This window comes from Castor canadensis, chromosome 1 (genome assembly GCF_047511655.1).
Source record: "Castor canadensis chromosome 1, mCasCan1.hap1v2, whole genome shotgun sequence".
In the NCBI taxonomy this organism is placed as follows: domain Eukaryota; kingdom Metazoa; phylum Chordata; class Mammalia; order Rodentia; family Castoridae; genus Castor; species Castor canadensis.
The window spans coordinates 149,964,357-149,977,416 of record NC_133386.1 but is presented as its reverse complement, the minus strand read 5'-3'; the positions used below and the strand labels follow the sequence as shown (position 1 = coordinate 149,977,416).

Here is a 13,060-nt window from a genome sequence, read left to right as displayed (position 1 = left end):
TTTGACTGCATTTCCATCCTGTTGGTTTAGAAATGTTGAGCCATCCTTCCAGCAAACACTCAGGGAGTACCTGCCATCAGCCAAATGCTATGCTAGGTACAGCCTTTTACCTGGATTAGTCACTGACAAATTCACATGTCCTTGTGGGGCAAACTTGCAGTAGCTGGGGCTTTCTTCTGAACAGACAGGACTCATCTTCAGTGTATCAAAGAGGCCTGGGAAGAATCTGGAATCCTGAGTCTTTCAGCAAGTCATGGGGTGGGCCCCCACCTGGGGTGACACCAGTTGAGTCACAGAAAGTCCCAAGAGCTTGGCTGTTCTTCTTTTCAGGTGCCGCAACCTCTCGTTCCCGGACAGCCTGCCAGAGGTGAGCATCGTGTTCATCTTCGTCAATGAGGCACTCTCGGTGCTTCTGCGCTCTATCCACTCAGCCATTGAACGCACACCCCCGCGCCTGCTCAAGGAGATCATCCTGGTAGATGACAACAGCAGCAATGGTAAGTGTGGGCTCCCTGGGGCTGGGCTCCTGCCCCCTTGTGACAACCAAGCAGAGGGTTCTGCTTCTGGTTCTCATTTCTGAAGGCTCATGGTGGCTGCTCCTTCTCTGAGATTCATAGTGGTCACAGTTTTGGATGGTCACTCCCATCCCAGTGGGGCCTGGTCCTCAGGCTTTTCATCACTTACTTCCCAGTCACTCTTCCAACATTCCAAGGCAATATGACAAGAGAAAAGGCCCTTCCACCCCTTTCATTGTGGGGCTCCTGCTGCCGCCTGGAAGACTGTTCATCAGAGTCTTAGCTGTGGAAGTGTTGATGTTGCTGCAGGTGGTAGAGGTGGTAGTGGTGTTGATGACGAGGATGGTAGAACCTGTGAACCCAGTGACTGAAATAGAACTGTTGAGTGTTGATTGAACCTCTCTGCTGGATCCTCTGTGCCCTATTCCCTCTGTCTCTAGCAGGGCCTCAACTGACAAATGCCTTGTTGAAATCCTTACTAGCTGTCTTCCTCAGTGATCACCAGCTACCCCACCAGTACCTCTGTCCCTTGGTGCATATTTAATGGCTCTTACTCCCCTACTTCACCCCTCCATAATTCTCTAAATTTTTAAGACCATGTGTGGAGACTGTTTAGAGACCAATGCTCTTGATAGGACCATTTATATGGATGTACTTCTGACTAAGTAACTTTATAAAATAGACTGCTGGGTCATGGGATCATAAGAGTCCCTGGACTTGTGTTATCTTCTAAGCTTTCTCTGGTATAGGTAGTAAATTTCCCAGTGAATCAGTTGCTATAATGAGATGGGCAATTTGTGATTTGTTATCAATTAAAGCTGAAACATATCAGATAATTGAAATGCATTTAATCTCAATAAAGAATTTTCTTTTTCATTTTATCATCATGTACTAAGAAATGTAGGAGCAGCGCTGTGAGGGGATTTTAGAGCTTTCTGAAGGGCGATGCTCATGAATCACTTGACTCTCATTGTTCCACAGGCACAAAGGAATGAAAAAGCATCAAGGATGTTAGCAAACAGGCAAAACAGATGTTTTGAAGGTGATTGCCTATAGTGAGGGAGATAGGAAGGGGCCCAGCTACCTTCACCTTGCTTGGGACCTAAGGAATGGATGTTTAAGAAAGCTTCCATTTCCCAGTGGCCATCAGCAGACAGCCAATGTGCCCTGTCTCTCAGCTCGACCTAGGCCTGCTGCCCCCCTAACACCTTACATAAGGAGGCAAGGAATAGAAAAACCAGCCTTCTAAGGATCAGGACATCCCCAAGCAAGAGACATCCCTGGGCCTGGTTATGCTGCATTTCCTTACATACCAAAGAGAGAAGAGGGTGAAGCATTAGGAGGAAGATATCTTGGAGCCTTTTATTTCTTTATGGCGAGAAGCTTATCATAACCTTGTTTTTATTCCATGTGGAAAATGAGGAAATGCTGATAGTGTGTTTGAGACATTTAGATAAGAACAGTGAGTCAGATGTAAAGGATTTTGTACTTGAATTTTTTAAATTTGTACTTTATTTTGTAAATGATGGTAACGATCAAAAGGTTTTGGTCAGAGGAATGAAGTGGTCAGAGCTGGGCAATAGAGACACGTGACTGTGCTTTATGGTACTGGCTGTGGAAAGGACATCTGGAAGAAGAGACATGAGTGGGGACAATACTGCAGTAGGACAAACAAGAAGTCACACTGTGTGACAGCCAAGGGCAGGAAAGACAGTCTCGAGAGATGGTATAAGGAAGAATCTCTTGGGCCTATCATAGGAAGATGGGCCGAAGAAGGGCAGGTCAATGGTGACTCCAGATTTCAAGCCAGGGCTAGGTGGAAGATGGCAGGGCATTGTCCTAAAGATGGAGGTGGAGGAGCAGTGTGTTGACACAGTAGTTAGTCATGAATGATGTGTATGAGAATGAATCACTTGGGAGCTTTTGAAGTCAACACTGTAGGGAGTTTGGTGATAGTACAGATCTTGATTGTAGTAATGGCTACACTTAGCTACACATGTGATAAAACTGCATCCAGCTGTCCAGCCCGACATGAATGCCTGTGTCACCGGACAGATCTGAACATACTCCATGGATTGTGGCAACATCAATGTCCTGGTTTTGATATTGTACTGTAGTCGTGTAAGGCGTTACCATGGGAAGGCTGGGTGAAGAGTGGATGGGACCTTCTTATACATTTATGTGTATCTTTAATTAGTTCAAAATATAAAGCTGAAGCAAACAAGCCCAATGCTCTCCCAGAAGATTGTATATCATTTAGTTTGATGTGAATTCTGGACATCACTGTTATAAAATCCTTTTGAATGATTCACAGCTCTGGATGAGAGCCTAGTTAAATGAAAAAGTGTACTTCACTGGTACACGTGTTGAGTTTCCAGTGTGTGCCGTGAAGGGACGTATTCTGGGCTCAAATGGGAGATCATGGATTCTAGGTCTCTCTCCATGCTGAGTAAAAGGCCACAGAAGAGTCCCTTACAGCTCAGCTTCAGCTCCTTTCTCTGTGAAATGGGGATGCTAATCGTCCCTTGCTTGTCCTATATGCCTGAGGCAAGTGATAAAACTTGTGACTGTGTTGTCCCATCCCAGCCCTGCCCCTCCCATTTCTAGGTGACCAGCACATAGCTATCGAACTGTACACCCAGAGCTCAAAAGAAAATGTGGGGACCTGACTTGAAGTCTTACACATAGGCTAACTGAAGCCATTGAGAGGGTTCAATGTTCAATTGTTCTCTTTCTTCAAAAGAGAAGAATAGAGAACAAGAATTCAGAAGCTTGAGAGAAAAGGGTATGAGATTCTCAGGACCCAAGAGGATAGGGTGGCTGGGGAGGAACCACCCAGAGAATGGGGAAGCCAGCCCTGTCTCCATGCACAGAGAATGTCAGGAATGGGAGAGTCATATATTTGTATGAAGCCACAAATGAGGAAAGGACAAGGAGTCTGAGAACATGCCCTGCATCTGGACAATACACATCATGGGAAGGTCAAAGAGGACCAGTGGTAGAAAAGGACTGGTGCTGGGCTGTGGATACCAGATGAAAACTAGCAGCAGGCACTGAGTGATTTTGACTGTGGAGGAGGATCCCAAGCTAAGACAAAAAAATAATTTTAATTACCATAATCTACAGCAAGAAAGAAGTTGACATCTTGACCCAGGATGAAACACCTACTCAGTCCCATACACACTGATTGAAACTACACTTATCCTTATAACACACAAAGCACTCTGCTATTTTCTATTGTGTTTTGTGCTATGCTATTCAATTCTATTGTATTTTACTTTTTTCTATTTCTCTCCTTTTTCAAAGGCAGGTTGTTCTCAAGAACCTGAGTGCATATTATACTTTGCTTGGAGAGCTGCTAAGAAATTTGGGGACCCAGTGATTTAATGGGTCTGGAAAGGGGAGCCTGAGTCCCTTTGAGGCTGAGGTAGGGAACATGGTCTCGGCCGAGGGAGGAGAAGGTGAGTCCAGGACACAGAAACTAGTATTGCTTCTGGAACAAAGGGCCCAATTTTCTCCCATTCTGAAGGGTCAGATGGCAAACAGGGAGACGGTTGCGATGAGGGGCAAGCAGAGCAATAGATTCAGACCCAGCACCCTATAGAAGGAAGGGCCCCCTGGGCAGGGGTCTGGTCCCAGCTGCAGTGCCCCCATGTGAAATTGGATAGGGAAGTGACCAGTAGCAGGGCTCTCTGAGACCAGCCTGAGCTAAAGTTCCAAGAGGAAGGGGTATAAAGGGGCACTGAGGATGGTACCGTCTCTGGCCTGAGGGTGCACCGAAGAACCCTTCAGGCCACTGAGTCTGGAGCAGCCACGGTGTTACCATGTGCAGGCTCTATTTTAGTTGCTGCTTCTCTCTGGTGTCATTGCCACTTGACACAGGACTTTCACTTATTTCAGTCAGGCCAACAAGGGTGAGCTCCACAGACATTGCTGGGGGATGGTGAATCAGATCTAATCTGCCATAAACCCCAAAGAGGGATAAGACATCACAGGCTTCTTTCCAGGCTCAATTCTGCCACTTCCTGGCCATGGGTCTTTGGGCTTTTTTTCTTAGGTGTCACTTGGGATAAGGGGACTACCTTGTCCTTTCTGCCTGACAGAGTCTTTGAGAGTGAATGTTTTGCATAAGCAGCAGAGTGCTAAGGAGGCCATAAAGCAGGGTTAAAATGACAGTACACCAATGACAAGGCCACCAGCTGACCATGGAATGCAGCCTCTGTGTAAAGGCAGCCCACGCCGGTGGGAAGAGCACAGCATTAGGCATTCGGCCAGTTTTTCAGTTCTGGCTCTGTCTAGCTCTTCCTGGCTGTGTGTGCTTCACCTCTGTGAACCCTATTCGCCTTATCTATAAAATGGAGATGTATAATTCCTACCTCTGGGGTTGTTTGGAGCCTTGGATGAGATAAGATGTGATGGAAGGGACGTTGGCGTTTAAAATTCTAAATTAAGCAGCACAGAGTCATCATCACATGTCTCCCTCCGAAAGAAGCCACTGTCCAGGCGTTACCACGGGCTCTTCTCTCTCCCACCCTTCACTTGGGGGGCAAGCCCATACTTTCTTGAACTAGGAGAGGCTTTCTCCAGCCAAGCCTTTCTACTTTTAGCTGTCTCAGAGGCCAGGGGCTGAGGCTCTGAAGGAATCCAAGTCCCTCTGCTCTGCCTTCTTAGCTACTTCCTGCACTCGCTTCTCTTTTTCAGAGGCTGGCTCCTATTAGGATACTGTCACTCTGCTGCAGCAGTCTCAAACGTCAGTATTTGAGCCTGATTAAAAATACGGAGATTCATGCCAGGCCTGTTTCTGCCTCAGGACATTGGTACTTGCTGTACCCTCCACTTGGAATGCTCATACTCCAACCCCCATAGGGCACCACCTGTCCATTTGCTTAAGGCCTTTTGCTGGATTGCATCTTCTCTCTAGGGCTGTCACTGAACCACCCCATCTAAATGGCAGTCTTTATCCCTATCACTTCTCGCCTTCCCTACCGCCATCTGGGGGACTTAACTCACCTACTTACTGGCACTTTCCCTTGCCAGTGTGTAGCCCTCAGAAGACCAGGGCATCTGTTTTTCTTCTTGCTGTATCTCCACCACTTGCTGGAGGCTTTGCTCTGTTCTTGGTTGGCAGTAATGTGTCCATTAAATCTGGCCCCGTTCTGCTGCTTCCAAATAGAACAACAGTTCCAGCACCTACAGGTGCACATTGATTTATTGAGAGAATGTGAATTTGGATTCCGCAGATCTAGAGCAGGGCCTGGAATCTACATTTTCACAAGCCTCACAGGGCAACCTACTGCAGTCAAATGCTGCCTGTTAATCACTACTCTAACTGCTGTCCCCCATCTGCACTGTGGTAGAGGAGGCTGCTGATCCTGCTTCCCCAGCTCCCCTCAAGCAGCAGGCACTGTGAGTGGGGTGGGGCCCTAGGGCCCCCTGGCTGCAGCCCAGATGAATACAGATGGCCTATGAGATACAGAGCAGGAGGTGGACTTCCTTTTGCCGTTACCCCATCCTGGCCTGAACTCAAGGTCAGATGACTAGTATTACCAGAAACAGGCATGCGTTCCTTATGGTCGGCCATGCCCTGCCTGCTCTGTAGCTCATGCTCCCCTCCCCTGGCTCCTCCTCCTAGTTATCACAGGAAAATGGTAGGAACCAGACTCTGCGCCTCCTGGCTTTAATTACTGTGCTTTTCAATGAATCCCAATGGGCCAATGGCTTTAGCTGGGACTGAGTGATGCAACCTCTCCAGACTTCCAGGGGGAGGAAAGCCCCAGGGCTTTCAGCTGATAGTGCTGTCTCTGCCTTTGCTTCTTGCCATTCAGTTACATGTTCATTCATTTGTTCAACCATTCATTTGATCCCTCCGCTGGTTTTCCATGGTCTTGGAAATGGCTGAACGTTTTGTGAGTTCATTCAGGCCACACAGGTATCCCAGTACCTGGCCTAGAGCAGGTTCTGAGTGAATGTGACCCTTTCAGGTTTCCTTGTCAGCTGTCCCAGTGGCGCCCCAGCCCATAGTTCAGCCATCCCCACTCTTGACAAAAATCATTTTTTTTGCTGGGCTCAGTTTCTGTTTTCTTTATGACTTCATGTCCTCTTCTGATAAACATAAAAAGCAGATACTCTACTTTCCTGCCACTTGGAATTTCAGAATTAATCTGAATTTTTGTGACTAAAAGCACATCAAAGCAATGATAATGTCAACTACTCTTTTAAGAATTCCATTTGCTGACTGCCTCCATCTGTTCTCACTCAATATAAATCCAACCCTCGCTGCTGCTTGCTAGCAGGAGAGCGGTAGGCCCCAGCATGGCCCTTCCTTGAGGGTTGGGTTGGCTCTGTCCCTTTTTCACAGGCCACAGTCTCTTTTACTTGTGGGTCTGAGAATCCATTCTCCGTGCTTCATGTGAAGCCTGTGACATTTGTTGCCAGAAGAAGGTATAGAAGTAGGTGGGCCTCAAAAAACAGGCGGAATGGAGCTGTCCCTCAGTGTCAGAGAGGCAGAGAGACAGTCAAAAGCTTGCAGAAACCAGGTCAGCTGATCAATCTAGCTGGCTCTTGGGAGGAAACTGAGTACCTACATAGGGCAGTGTCCTGGTCTGTGTGCGACAAAGCTGAGTCACAGCTCCTTCCTCTTCCCTATGTGGTCTCTTTGTCCTGTACCAACTCCAGTCTCACTCCCCAGCTCATTGAGCGCTTCTGTGTGTCACAGCAAATGTAAGTACCTCGTATAAATTAATCAATAAGAACTATTATCGATGTCATTTTATGGAGCAAGGAAGCAGGCACAGAGAAGTTAAGGAATTCTTCCAAAGTCACACAGAAGTAGAAATTGAGTCCAGGTTGCTTGGTTTCAGAGCCTGTGCCCTTTGCCATTAAGCAGGTCACCTCTGGTACACCCTAGTTCTCTGATTTCAAAAGGCTCATTTGAACGTTGTCCTCTTTGGTTTTCTCCATCCCTTCTGGAGAGAGAGAGAGATGCTAGCAGCAAGACCATGAATCAGAAACAGAAGAGTGTGCTGCTTCCTTCACTGGAGCTTTGATGGATGTTTCTAGCTCGTGTCAGGGGCGAGAGGTAACTGAGAATCTGACAGCTATACTTTAGGTCACCTTGTGAGAGGGAGGCAGGTCCCTACTCCCTTCAAAATAGGGAGGAATCGGCATGCTTGTGTAAGTGTGTTTGCAGATGTACATGTGTGCAAGTCTGCATATGAGCGCGTTTATGCATATTTGTGTGTGTTGACTCACACGTGTTTAATATGTGCACATATTCTCATGTATGTTCATGTGTATGGGTGCACATATTACGTGTGTGTGACGGTGTGTTAGTGTGATTTTGTGTGTGTGTGTGTGTGTGGTCATGCAGTGGTGAGCATGTGTAAACAGGGTATGTGCGCATATGCACCTGGGCTTATGTGGGCGTATGTGTGCAATGGTGTGTAAGCTTATACTAACTGTGGGTTGGGTCTTTTCTACCACCCACTACTACCTGGAGCCACCTTCAAAATCCTGATGAATGACAAGTAATTGCACAACTGTGAATCACTGTTAGTTTTAATTGTTGGTAAGAAAATCTCTATGTGGTGACAAAATAAAATAAGAGTTCCCAAATTGCTTACTGCCAGCTGCTGGGTCCCCCTCCACCCCCTGCAAAACCCCTGTTGTCTCTTGGCCCAGAGCCTGCCTAATCATTGTTTAATGTTTCGAAGATGCTGTCCTACACAAGAGATACTCATTCCAGGCAGTAAAACTACCAACAGCCTTTCATGCAGCTGCAATAATTGCAAAATTTTTAAAAAGCAAAGGAAAAGAATGGTCCGACAGTATTGTGCTTTATAGAGCTTAAAGAATCCCATATAGCTAATTGAATTACAACCAAGATTCAGTTCATTTAAAGGTGTTTATACAGCAGGCACATGGGCTGTCAGCCCCAGCCTTCCCGGGTCTGCTCAGCAGCAGGCTTCCTATCACTGCCCACAGCCTTTAGCCAGTGCAACCAGGCTGACCCACCCACGAGACTGGCAGTGGCTACCCAGGAGCCTCAAGGCTTTGCAAAAGCATTCTGCAAGCATCCCAGATGTGCTCACCTTTGCTCCTTACTGTCTGGGGGTGCTTTTACCTGCTGTATCATTTATCGCCATGCCTGAGAGTTACCTGTGGGCCAGGCCACAGTTCTGTGTCCTCTGGTGGCAACCAGCGCATGCTTCCCAGCCTTTTCCTTAGTGACTGGTGTGACTCTTGAGCTACTGGTTGCTTCAGGTAGCAAATGCCTGCCATCCCTGCTGTTTGTGCTGTGGCCAGTGACTCTGGGGGTAGAAGAGAGACAGATATTCATCTCTGATAGATGTAGCACGTGTGGTTTTGCAGGTAGTACTTTCACCTAACACACAGGTCAGTGCCTCAGGGGGAAAGAAATGTAGCCCCACTTTCTATTTGGTAAGCCTTGAATCTTGGTGTGGATCTGTCTCATAAGTACATCCTGGGCGGCCAAGGAAGGCACTTTGGGTAATGCACATCCAAGTGCCCAGACCTCTGCAGAGAAAGGCAGCGGCCTTCTCTTCAGCTGGGCCTTAGCACAGCTGCTGCAGCTTTTTGAGGTGTTTCCAGCCTCTACTGGCCTCAAACTCTAACTTCCCTCCACGTTCTCTGAATTGATCCTGGACTTGGCCTTCTGTCTGAGTGTACCACCCATCCACAGTTGCCTGCTAGAATGTGGAATGGAGCCTTTATCTGACACCTTCCCTCCCCTTAGCTGGGCCCCGGTTCCCTATCTCTCTTCCATGAAGAGGTGGACTCTTTCTTTTATCACCAAACTGTGGCCCTGCTCTCATACTCCCATCCACCTGGCTTCCTCCAGCCTGGAGCTGGCATGTTCCAACTGATAAGCTCCTCCCCATGGAGGGAACATCCAATGAAATCTGGTGTACAGGCCCCTGAGGACACTGCTTCTTTGTGGACCAACCCCAGAGCTTGGTCAGCTCCATCTCTTCTCACTTCTCCAGCCACACACTGTAAGACCCCAGCATATACACAGCACCACTGAGCCTGCAGAGTCTGGCAGCAGTGTGGGTAGCTCCACCCTGGACCCCATTAACTGATGAACAGAATTGTCTCAGGGAGTCAGGACCCCTAACATACTTCCCTGCCAACTTAGGACTGTGTCTGGAAGGCCAAGGACCTGCTCATAGCGCTCTGTGAGTCATCGCATCAAGAAGGTTTTGGACCACTTTGTTATAGACTAGCCAAGGTGACCAAGTTTTGATAAACAATGCTAGCAGGAATCAAATACAAAATGGTCAGCTGCATGACCATCTGTTGGAGGGAAGCTTTCAGAACTGGAGAACTGAGCTCATTGGGGGAGTGAATTGGGAGAGCCATCTCCTGCCCTCAGGTGAGGGGCCCTGCTGCTGGCAGCTGGGAGTCAAGCTGTCCCTGGAAAAGGCTAAGGAACACTGCCTGGGCCTGTGGTGCAGCCAACAGGAAAGGACTCCTTGTCCATGCTTGGCCGACAGCCTATCTTGCTCAGCAGCTTGAAAAGACAAACTGCAGTGCTGACAGTAGCCCAGCTAATGCTGGGGTCCTCCCTCTGCTTTCCCAAATATCCAAACTGATTTCAAACCCAACAAAGCAAATACTTCCCACTTGCTATGGATTGAATGTTTCCATCTCAGTTCGTGTTGAAAACTTAACCCTCAGTATAAAGAGTGTTGAACTATCACCTTTAGGAGATGATAGTTCATGAGGGCTCTGCTATCAGGTATGGATTAATGCTGTTATTTGGGAGTGGATTAATTATAGCAGCAGTCCTGATAAAAGGAATGAGTTCAGTTCATGTGTTAGTCAACTTTCCATTATGGTGACAAAATACTTGAGATAATCAACTTATAAGATGAAAGGTTTATTTTGAATCATAGTTTTAGAGATTTCCATCCATGACTCATTAGTCCCATTGCTCTGAACCCGTAGTGAGACAGCATACCATGGTGTGGAGTGTATAGTGGAGTAAATAATTCACCTTACAGCTGGGATGCAAGTTGAAGAGGAGGAAGGGACTAGGGTCTCACTATTCCCTTCAAGACATGCCTCCAATAATTGGATGACCTCCTACCGGGCTCCTCCTATTACAGTTACTACCATCTCCCAACAGTGTCAGGCTGGAGATGGGGTGTTTAACACATGGGCCTTTGGAGGACATTTAAGATCTAAATTATAACTCTCTCTCTCTCTCTCTCTCTCTCTCCTGCTATGTTGCTATGTTATGATTCAGCAAAAAGGCCCTCACCAGATTCAGTTCCTCAATCTTGAACTTCCCAGCCTTTAAAAAACCCAAGCCAAATAAATTTCTATTATTATAAGTTACCAAGACTTGAGTACTTTGTTATAGCATCAGAAAACAGACTAAAACATTATTGATATTAAAACTCTGGAGTGTGGAATGCCTGCTGATAGAATTGATTTCTGGAAAGGCCTCCCTAAGCCATGCAGTGACCCAGATGACCTCCAGTTGCACCAAGATCTGTGTGCTCAGCAAAAACAACAGTAAGGCTCAGAGAGGCTGCAGCTTGCATATCTGGGAATTTAGGGCCATCATTTTGATCTAGCTCCAGAGCCTGTGTCCCTAACCCCATCTCTATTCTCAGGAGTTCTAAGCTCAGTCACCTACCATGGCTTGATAGATAGTGAGAATGGGAAAGATGGCCAAGTCACAAGGTCACCAGGAGTGATGGCAACTGTGGCAAATAAGAGAAATGAGCTCATGGGCATCCAGGAGGGCAGTAAGTCCTGGATCCCTCCTATTGCCAGGCTGTAGCACTTGCCCATTTATGCAAGTTGGAAATGCACACTTTCATGTTTTGTGGGCTGGACAAGCCACCAGGTAGGTCAGATATGGCCTTGGTCTGCCTATCTGCAGCTTCTGCCATGTGATTCCCACTGTAAGAAGCAAGAGTTTCTCTTGAAATGCCATTGATCCCTCTCCTCTTCTTTCCCTCTCATAACTGCTTGTTTTCCACATCTCAGAAAGCAGCCACCCAAACAGCTATGTCTCTTCATTGTGTGCCCAGTTGAAGGCATCATGAGGCACTGCCCATACAACCGAGTTCCACTGATCCTGGGGGGCCACTCAGATAAGCACATGGTCTTATAGCCATGGAATGGACTGTGACCTTAGTTGATGGGCTCAGAAGGCATTCTTGGAGACCTCCCAAATATCGGAAACTTGGGGGTAACTTGTATCAGGTTCCCTGATCCAGGATAGGAGTGGGGGTGGGGGCAGAGCCCAGGAAAGCTGACCAGGCAACTGCAGGGTCTGATGGTGAGAGGGTCACTTGTCAGTCCAGTTGGTTGGTCTCAGAAGGCCTCTTCCCAGAGCTGGAGCTGGGGAAGAGATGTAGTGGGAAGAAGTGCTGCCAGCTTGACTAGTGTGGCTGTCATTTGAATGTGCCATGGTTCACAGGCTCACTCTGGCCAGCCCAGTTCCCTCCTCTGCATCTCTCACCTCCTCTCCGTGCGCTACCTGGGGGCTGCCACCCTGAGGATGGTGGCAGAGCATGTCTGCGGTCATTGTGGTTGATGGGGGAGGGGGAAGGGTGTTGTCATTCCACCTGGGAGTAAGGGACCACGGCAAGCCAAAGCCAGGTGAGACTCAGGAGTAAACCCCAGGCCCATGCTTCTCTCCTCTGGGAAAGGAAGTAGGAATTGGAATTTTATAAACGCTTCCCCTCTAGGTGAATTTGATGGGTGATGGAAATGAATTAGAAATTAGATCAGGGATGAGCATTTACATGGGCCCCGAGCCAAATGGAAATTAAAAAGAGTATCCCGTCAGGGTTAATGGTGAAGGCGAGGCTCCCAGCATTCCTTGGCAATGTCCAGATCCAGGTCTCAGAGGGGAATTGATTAAAGAATCCTGCTGAAGAGATTAGGAGGTGGAGAGAGGGTTCTCCACCCAGACAGTGGGAAGGAATTAACTTGTCACCAAATGACACTCACTAATGTGACAGAAAATTCCAGCAACTCAGGGCAGATTTTAACTCCAGCTGCCCAGTGGTAGCACCGGCTGCCCACATCTGCTTAGATACCAAAGAAAGGAACATGTCCCCCCACCCTGAAAGAGGCTTCTGGCCAGGCTGCTGGCCCCTTCCCGAGAACTGAGTAGGCCTGCAAGCTTGTCTGTGTTGTCAAATTTCATTTGGCTGCAAAATGAGAACTAATACAGAGAATCAAAGAAAACAGAGTTGTTTGCCCAGTGTTCCTGACTGGGTTGCTCAGGCATGAGGCTGAGAAATTGGCTGGAGTGATTTTATTTGCTCTGAAAAGAACACTCAAGGTTGTTGTTTAATCTTTCTGGAGTGACTTCCCACAGTCTTAGGTGCCTGATGGCTGCCCTCTAGATCTGCGCTTTCCACATTCGTGTGATATAGGAACCCAGTGATGGGTAGAGTGCTGCTTGCTGAATTTCTGAGTTCAGTATGGAAGGAAAAACACATTCCATTCTCCTGCTTTGCAGTTATTAGATAAGTGGGTAGATGGATGCACCGATG

At 47.6% G+C, this 13,060-nt stretch overlaps 1 protein-coding gene across 4 annotated transcripts in view; it reads left to right on the top strand.

The window, feature by feature from the left end:
• Positions 1-13,060, top strand: part of Galnt18 (polypeptide N-acetylgalactosaminyltransferase 18) — a 322,267-nt gene that overhangs the window by 183,574 nt on the left and 125,633 nt on the right. For all 4 annotated transcript variants that reach the window (XM_074041438.1, XM_074041447.1, XM_074041433.1 and 1 more), the window contains exon 3: positions 331-497. In XM_074041438.1, coding sequence (XP_073897539.1) covers positions 331-497 — 167 coding nt within the window. The remainder of the gene's footprint in view (positions 1-330; positions 498-13,060) is intronic.